General features: G+C 52.5%; 1 protein-coding gene across 2 annotated transcripts in view; it reads left to right on the plus strand.

The window, feature by feature from the left end:
* Window positions 1-9,310, plus strand: part of Emid1 (EMI domain containing 1) — a 42,981-nt gene that overhangs the window by 5,490 nt on the left and 28,181 nt on the right. For both annotated transcript variants that reach the window (XM_031339892.1, XM_031339891.1), the window contains exons 2-3: window positions 2,322-2,435; window positions 2,795-2,898. In XM_031339892.1, the coding sequence (XP_031195752.1) occupies window positions 2,322-2,435; window positions 2,795-2,898 (218 nt within the window). The remainder of the gene's footprint in view (window positions 1-2,321; window positions 2,436-2,794; window positions 2,899-9,310) is intronic.

Below are 9,310 nucleotides of genomic sequence, written 5' to 3' on the forward strand. Positions count from 1 at the left end.
CTCTCTCTCTCTCTCTCTCTCTCTCTCTCTCTCTCTCTGTGTTGGTCAGTGTGTCGGTGTTCTGGGCCATACTAGTGTGGAAGTCAGAGGACAACTTTGGGAAATTAGTTTTCTTTTTCCACCCTTATGCGGGTTCCAAGGATTCAGCTTCAGTCCTCAGGCATTTACAGCTGAGCCAGTTGACATTCTTTTTTTTTTCCCCCTAAGGTAAGAGTCTCTTGGGCTAGGCCAAAGAGACTCAGCCTCCAGAGTGCAGGAACGGCAAGAGCAAGCATCACGCTTGACTAGGGACTGCCATGGATGGAGCTAGCCATGCTCCTCCCTTGTGTCCCCTCCAACTCCCTCCAGACCTGCTGTGGTTAGCCTTCCATCCCCTACCCCCTTCTCATGTGGAATTGGGCAGCTTGTCCCCCTCTGTGGATGTGAGAGAGGTCAGGCCCTGCTTCACTGATCCTGTCCCTCTGTGGGACAGCCCTAAGCACAGATGACAGACCCATCTGGATACCAGATTGAACACACTGGGCATTTACTACATGCTAGGGATATTTAAATGGTTCTCTACTAAGCCAGAAAGACATCCCTCCATTTTAGAGGGGAAACTGAGGCCCCAGGAAGAGGAGACAGCATGTCACCAGGCTGGGGTACAGAGCCAGAGTTGAGCCCAAGAATGTGGATAGCCAGGCCTGGCCTTTGACTCTGTTCCAGAGACATTAGCTTCATCTCCTCCCTGTGTTGGTTGAGACATGGTCCATGGCTCTGTGAAGGTCCAAGCCTGGGAACCTGCTGACCTTGGGCTCAAGGCCACAAAGAGCCTCTGCTGGGGAAGACAGCTCCGGCTAAGAAAGGCCACCTGACACCATCTTCTCCTTCCTGTGCCCCAGCAAATTACCCTGGGCTCCTGACCTCAGGCTGGGCTGAGGGCTGCTGAACACCTGGAATGTCCCTGTCCCCCTCCCTGCACTAGTCCCCACCCCCACCCAGCTGCCCTACCTCTATCCCATCCCAGGAAGAGAAAGCTCAGTGTGTGAGGCTAAGGAAGTGCCTCTCATCTCTCTGAGCCTTGAGAGAACCAGCCAAGGTGAGGAAAAGTTCAGGGGAAGGGGAAGCTAATGAAAAGGATCAGCAAGGTTTGACGGGAGCACTTTCTGACCCTGGGAAAGGTGAGCATTGTCCCAGTGCTAGGGCTAGCCTGAGCAGCTATAAGGCCACGAGAGAAGGCTAGGCCTCCACAGGCTAACTTGAGAACCAGCTGTCACACACAGCCAGAAGCTACAGAACATGCGCCTTTCCAGAAAGAATGAGAGCTTGTGGAATGGTGCATGCTCGTGGTCCCAGTTAGAGGCAGAGGCAAGAGGATCATTGGGGACCAACCTGGGATACTTAGAGATTCTGTCTTTTTGTTGTTGTTGTTTTTGTTTTTGTTTTTGTTTTTCAAGGCAGGGTTTCTCTGTACAGTCCTGGCTGTCCCAGAACTCACTCTGTAGACCAGACTGGCCTCGAATTCAGAAATCCGCCTGCCTCTGCCTCCCAAGTGCTTGGATTAAAGGTGTGCGCCACCACTGCCAGGCAAGGGATTCTGTCTTAAATAAACAACAACCAAAATAAAATAGAAAGAGACAACCAAGCGCTTCTGCTTCTGCGCATGCGTAGGTAGGTGTGCATGCCCTTACCAAACTGCCGCCTCTAAGGCAGAGTGCTGTCCATCTCAGACACCCATGACGACCTACCTTGGGACACTTGCTGCACCAGAGCTGTACTCAGCCTTCTGCTATTCCTTTATTTACGTTCTTGCACCCTGATGTAAGTGCCACTTCACAAGGGGGAAGATGGAGGGAGGCTAGAGTGATCTCTGTGGGTAGCTGCCAGTCATGGCTTGGACTCAGCTCCAGCAGACCCCACAGCTTGCCTCTTAATCCCTGACTGAAAATGTTTCTCCTAAGAAAGAAGTGAAGATTCTATAACTTTGAAATGGTACGCTTCAACTGGTTCAACTGGCGGGGCAGTAGCTCAAAGTTGGCGAGTAGACACAGAGGAGGCAGAGCCCCAGCAACCATATATATATATATATGGTTATATATATATATATATATATATATATCCTGCTCCACCTTGCTCCTGCATAAGCATAAGCATCCCATCTACAGCCATCGAGTTCTCCCTCGAACTGCAGGCTCTGTAAAGCCTTCACCTAAAAGACACAGAGAGCCCAGTGGTCTCTTTACCTGGAGACTGAAGGCTCGGGAGAACACATGGTCCCCTCCACCCATCCTCTTGATGTCCTGGGCCTGCCCCTTGAGATCCCTTCTGTGGGTTTGTCTCAGGAACTGGTGCTCCTATGTGGTGACCCGTACCGTCTCCTGCCATGTGCAGAATGGCACCTACCTCCAGCGAGTGCTACAGAACTGCCCGTGGCCCATGGGCTGCCCTGGGAACAGGTAAGCAGAATTGTGGTGGGGATGGAACACTGGCTCTCCAGGTTGGGGCCCAGCACGGGTAAGGGCCTGGGCGATTGCATGGGGTGCCTGGGAAGGCTGGAAGCCTCGGGATGGGTGGGACAAAGGTGGCATTGTGTATGGAGGAAACTTCAGAGCTCTGAGCAGCACAGTTAGGGCAGGCTAGCCCAGCCAGCAGTGGAAATCCAGACCCTCATGGCCATGGTGGTTAGTAAAGAGAAGAATGGAAGTGGAAGAGGGTCCAGGAAGCTCTGGCTTTATCTCGGGGGTGGCATCTTTCCTGCAGCTGGGACGGTAGTGGCAGACCCTGTCTGAGCCAGGGTCCTTGGCCCCTCTTTCAGCTACAGAACTGTGGTGAGACCCATGTACAAAGTGATGTACAAGACAGTGACTGCCCGAGAATGGAGGTGCTGCCCTGGACATTCAGGGGTAACCTGTGAAGAAGGTAGGACCTGGGACCTGGGACAGATTGTGAAGGGTCTCCCATGCCTGCGATGTCTTCGACCCCCTTTATGGTGACCATTGCCTCTTTGGGGCCCAGGAGATTCTCAGATCTGCTGTGCCACCTCCTTTTAAGTCACGCCGTCCCAAGCTGATTTTTTTCTAATTTGCGTTAGCCAGCTTTCCATCACTGTGACTTCAAGCAATGCATTTACAGAGCAAAAAAGGGTCTACTCCGGTTCTCATTTTGGTCTTTGGGCTTTAGGCCTGTGGGGGAGGCATATCGTGGCAGGAGCGTATCACATGACTAATGTAGAAAAACAATTTCTTATAGCCCAGGTTAGTCTTGTACTTTCCGTGTAGCCAAGGATAACCTCAAACTTCTGTTCCTCTTTCCTCCATCTCTCAATGCTGGGGTTATATGTTTATGCCACCATGCTAGGTGCTTTATGTATGTTGGGCAAACATTCTATCAACTCAGCTACATCCCTAGCCCATAGGCCCCACCTCTTAAAGGGCACACCAATAGTGCCACCCTGAGGACCATGGTTTCAGCACCTCAGCCTGTGGGGATGTTGAACACTCAGGCTCGGCACTGGAAAAATCCATCCAGATGTTCCTACAGGATAGCATAGCCCATGGAATCTGGAGGCCAAGAGCTATTTGAGCCTGGTAGGAAATGGGGACAGTGCTCCATACTCTACAGCAGAAGAGACTAAGGCCCAACAAGTTAATGGGCACCCAGAGCAAATGACAGAGTTGGAACTCAAACCTGGTGTGCCTGGTTCTATTCTCTGGAGTCTTCGGGGTACACTCATCCATGTCCCATCCTGGGGTACCCTTTCACACATTCCCCACCTGCATGTTAGTTTGGGGTGGCTCAGTACCGGAACCTTCAGCTCTCTCTGGGCCTTCCTGTCTCTTGTGCTGCTGGGCTCTGGACTGCTTCACTGCCTGGCTGAGCTCACAGCAGCAGAGATGAAAGGGTCAGGCGCTTCACTCCCAGGGATGGTCCTATCAGAGATAAAGTGGCCCAGAATCAGCCTGAGAACCTGGCTTTAGAGAAGCCCCACAGCACACGGTTATATCCAGATTCCAGAAACAGGGACACGTAAGCGGGGCTCTGCATCGAGAGAGCTAAGAGCTGAGTGAGGCCTCACCTCCCGCCAACTCATGATGGAGAAACTGAGGGCAGAGAGGTGGAGTTAAAGGACCACAGTCCATTGTGAATGGGGTAGGACTCATCAATAGAGTACTTGCCTGGTGTATACAAAGCTCTGGGTTCCATCGCTAACATGGAGCTGAAGAGGAATAACAGTGGGTCCAAACTGATGGGAAAACAAAATAGGAGAGGATTGCACAGTTCTGAGACAGGGGTCTCCAGTGGAGCTGGAAAGGAACAGAGTGACCATGCCCTAGATCAAACACCCTGCAGGGGGAACCATGGGGTCAGTGTGGGAGGTTAGAAGCCTGGACCAGTGTCCTCCCCACCAATAGAAGGGAAGGTAGAAGGTGCCCCAAGGGGCAGCTGCCAAGGAGACCACGGGGTACTGTGGGCAAATCCCAGGGTGTGGGAGCCCAGGTGAGGCATTGTCAGACAATGGCTACTGTATCCCTGCGGCCTTGGTGAGCAGGTGAGGGTAGAGGATATGTGTGGGTAGTTGTTGGAGACTGTGTGCTAGACTACTCAAGGTCAACTACTCCCTCTGTGGGGCCTTCAGGTCCCAGCCCAGGACAGGGTACCCAGAGCTTCCTGCCCAGACCAGCTTCACCACCCACTAGTTGTGAACTCTTAGCTCAGGACTCCCCAACCATTATGCGAGAGCCCTGACCTGCAGGATGGCACTCTAAGAAGTGTGCCTATCCACAGTGTGTGTGCGTGTGTGCATGTGTGTGTGTGTGTGTGTGTGTGTGTGTGTGTGTGTGTGTGTGTATCTGTGTGTGTCTGTGTGTATGTATCTGTGTCTATGTGTCTCTGTGTGGGTAGTGGGTAGTGGGTCAGGGCACAGTGGTGCACACCTTTAATACCAGAATTTAGGAGACAGAGGCAGACAGATTTGTGTGGGTTCAAGACCAACCTGGTCTACGTAGTGAGTTCCAGAACAGCCAGAGCTACACAGTGAGACCCTATCTCAAAACAAAACAAAACAAAACCACAGTATGGATGAGTCTCTAGTAAAGGACACCAGACTGTCAGGTGCACTTACAGCGGCCAGGGCTCTCCATCTGAAGCTCAGGGCCCCCACCTGTGAGATTGTCGAGTCTGAGAATGAAGTCTGCTTTCCCGGACTGGAATTGGGTGGTGTGCCGGGCTGCATGGTAGTCGATGGGACAGGGGGCTGTTCACACCTACAAGCCTGGAGCTAAGGAGTATAGGTGTCCAGCCCAAATATTCCGGAAAGCTGTTCTGGGAGTGGGGGTTGGGAGGCACGGGGACATTCCCAGCCCAGACTGGCCTCTGCCCTTCCTCCCACAGCTGGATTTAGGCCACGCTCCCCCAGCTGCTTCCCCCGATGTTGGCTATTCTGTGGCCATCCCATGGCTGTGACATGACCCTGGGCCCCAGAGCTGCATCACCACCAGAAGCAGGGACTGGAGCAGCCACAGAGGAAGGCAAACACTGCCATTCCAGATTCCAAAAAAAGGCAGTGGACAGTCGTGCCTGCCATCTTTTACATACTCCTGTTAAGTCTCTCACCTGTGCTGGGGCTCCATGCTGGACCCCGCTTCTCAGCAGATGCTCACCCAGCCAGTGATTGTACTGCTGGTGGGCTGGGCTGGTTTCCGTACGTGCGGAATGGGGATGTTCATGCTGTGACAGCGAGTGAGGACAGTGTCAGCCACTGTTCATGACTACCAGTGAGGGTGCCATATTACGGACGAGACCGTAAGGCTCAGAGAGGGGAAGGGACCAGCCTGCGGTCACACCGCATGTAAGAGCGAGAGTTGAGATTCACTTGTCCTTTGGTCCTTCCAGGCTCTGAGAGGAAGCAGTATGGCTAAAAATGACTTGGCCCAGACATACCTGGCCACCTACTTGTGGAAACAATGGATGAGAAAGATCCAAGGTCAAAACATACTACACAGGCGGGGCAGGCAGAGAGCTGGCCCAGTGCCTGGCAGGAAGGGAGGAAGAATGTATCGGTCGCATCCCTTGGACCAACGCCTGAACCTGTGCAGAGGGTGGAGGCCTCCACACCTCCTCACCCCATCACTCTGCCAAAGGGCTGCCTGCAGTCCTACTGTGCACCACTCCCGTAGTCCAGATAATGAAGCTAAGGCCCTCGGAGGGCGTGGGCATGTCAGTAGTGTAGCAGGGTTCTCTCTAGTGGCATCCTGCCTCAGGCCCTCCTGCAAGGACAGTGACAAAGGGCAGGGAAGCCTCCACTGTCCTCTGCGTCATCATAGTGAGGCTCAGACTGGGGAAAGCTGTGGGCCCGCCAAACTAGCTCTGGAGTGGGGTTTGCACTCTGTGGCAGCATAGCTGGAGACATCCCAGGGAGCATGCTCAGACAGGTGGGGTGCTGTGAGCACCCCCAGATGGAAAATTGGAGAAGCTAGGGCTCACTCTCCTCTGTTCACGGCTTCCTGAAGACTTGTGGCCTCTGTTTCCCTTCATTGGTTCACTGTCTTCCAATGTCTTGCCCTTTCCTATCTGGGATCCCCACAGCCTTTGTTCTCTGTGGTGGGGAGCCGGAGATGGACATTTACTTAGCTATCACAGCCCCAAAGCTCAAAGGCAGGTCATGGCCACACCCTTCTCCACTTTCCGGGGCTGGGCACATCCCACACATTTCTGTCTTGTGCCAGCCAGGTGCCAGGTACAGAGCCAAACCTATGCTTTCTTTATAGGCTGAGTCCTGAGGGCTAAATATTGTGCCATTCCACCTATAGCCACCACCCATCACTCTTATTCCTGTCTGGAAGACTCAGCCAACGCCCACCCACCCCCCCACCCCACCCCCCGCCACCACCCCTGCTGCTCCACCAGTGTACTGCCCTCCTACATTCTGATAACACCCAGCTTCACACCATACATACCCTGTACCCTACGCTCACACGCTCACACGCTCACACGCTCACACTGGCCTTCTCCCTGCATTCTGTGGCCTTGACAGTGGCTATCTCTTCTCCCTGGGGCCACTTTGGTGCTCCTAGAGGAAGCTGACTAAGCTGGCCCCATTCTGCCAGCATTAACTCCTTCAGCTCAGTGCCCGGAATGGGTCTGGCATAAAGTGAGTGTGTAAAAACTAAATGAAACTTGCCCACATTGAACAGGCCAGGCACATAGCAAGCCTTCTCCAAGCCTGGTTAGGCTGGAGGGTTCTTAGAGCTGAGAGCCCCAGCTCTGACCCTAAGCCCTGGCCTAGGCCACCGGCTGGTCACAATATTTACATTTGCAAAGTAAATTCACACAGGAGACTCAACCCAGCCAGAAAGGCTGTAGCCACGCGATCTGTGTGGTCACCGACCCAGGTGGGCTTATACGGTCGATGTGAACAAGGAACAAGTTCCCCTGGCTCTGCTCTTTGGTAAGAAAAGTCACAGGGTTGAGGGAGCCCAGAGAACCCCAAACTTCTTCCATCCTCGTTCTCAGTTCGGGGCAGGCTCGGAACCCAGCCCACTCATCCTGCTGAATGAACTGGGCAGAACCCTCCTCTCTGGGTCTCGGTTCTTCTGTGCCCTGGCATGTGGAAGATCACTTGGTACAGGAATGGGACACAGGGCTAGAAACTGCAGAGTGCATCACCAGCCTTAGAGCGATGAGCACTTCAGCGGGACCTGAGCAGTCTAGGAGGACTTCCAGAGGAGATGACATAGAAACCATAGCTGCAGAAGTTAGGGCCGGCAATGGACACATTTAGATAGTTGGGGACCTCAAGTTAGTGGAGGTGCCCTGGTGTCAGTGCAATCTGTGGCTCAGGGTTCTCCTGGGATAGAATATGGGGTTAGAGGAGGATTTCAGGGCAGGGAGGCCTCAACTGTGAGCCTGCTTTAGCATCTGTAGCCAAACACTAATGGGAGGGATGGAATGTCTTAACCCTAGCAGGCCAGTTCCTACCCACAGCATCTGTACTAAGCTGTATACACTAAAGGCCCTCTTACAGCAAGGCACGCCTCTGTTTATCAGAGTTTGGGAGGTTTGGCTGATTCTGTGAGCCCTGAATGTAAGCTCAATATTCTTGGTCCTTTTTGAGTTTTATTGTTTCCTTAAACTTGCCTTTTCTTTTTTCTCGGCTTTGCTGCTAAGGATGGGACCCAGGGCCTTGCCTGTGCTGGGCCAGCAAACACTGAGCTGACCGCGCCCCAGCCTACACTTAGGCCAGGCAGTGATGGTGAACACCTCTAACTCCCACACTCAGGGGGCAGGGCAGGCAGATCTCTGAGAGTTCCAGGCCAGCCTGGTCTACTAAGAGTTCTAGGACAGCCAGCACTGCACAGAGAAGGCTGTGTGGAGTGGTGGGAGGGGAAATAAGTGCTCTTGGCCACTGAGTCATCCCTCCAGCCCCCAAATCAAATTTTATAATCAATCTCTCTGTCTCTGTCTGTCTGTCTGTCTCTCTCTCTCTTTCTCTTTCTTTCTGTGTGTGTGTGTGCATGTTATTGCAGGTATCCAGTGGAGCTGGAATTATAGGGGGTTGTGAGCCAAGCAATATGGATGCTGGGAACCAAACTGGAGTTCTCTGAAAGAATAGTGGCATTTTCAGCAACTGAACCTTCTCTCCATTCTCACTTAAACATTTTGAGACAGAATATCTCTATGCAGACCAGGCTGGCCTCAAACTCCTGGTCTCCTGCCTCAGCCTCCCAAATGCTGGACTTGCAGGTGTGCATCGCCATATCCAACTAAACTTTCTTTTCTAATTGAAATTCACAATCACATTGAGCTACTCTGTCTGTACTGCTGCTCCAGGTATGTCTATATATGTACACATGTGTGTACATGCATGTATGCAATGTGTATGTGTATATGTGCACTTTCACATGTGTGCATGTTCAGGTATGTGGATTTGTGCATGTGTATATATGCAATGGGTGTGTGTGACACATGTGTGGAGATGTATGTGTGTGGACACGTGTGTGGACAAGCACAGGTGTGTACTTATGGAGACTGGAGCTTAACATTAGGTGTTTCCCTCGCTCTCTGTACTTTTCTTTTCAGACGGGGCCTCCCACTGGTCTTGGAGCTCAGCCATCCGCTAGGCTGGCCTGCCATAAGCCTTGGGTCCTCCTGTCTCCGCTTCTCCAGCACTGGAATTCTAGGCATGTACAGCACAGCCAGCTTTTACAGGGTGCTAAGGCTTGAACTCAAGTCCCCATCCTTGTACAGCAAGCTCTTTGCTAACTGAGCCCCTCCCCCCAGCCGTGCTGGCCATTTTTTTCTAGTTCTTTTTTTTTTTTTTTTTTTTTTTTTT

The sequence above is a fragment of the Mastomys coucha genome, unplaced genomic scaffold, assembly GCF_008632895.1.
Source record: "Mastomys coucha isolate ucsf_1 unplaced genomic scaffold, UCSF_Mcou_1 pScaffold22, whole genome shotgun sequence".
NCBI classification, from domain to species: Eukaryota; Metazoa; Chordata; class Mammalia; order Rodentia; family Muridae; genus Mastomys; species Mastomys coucha.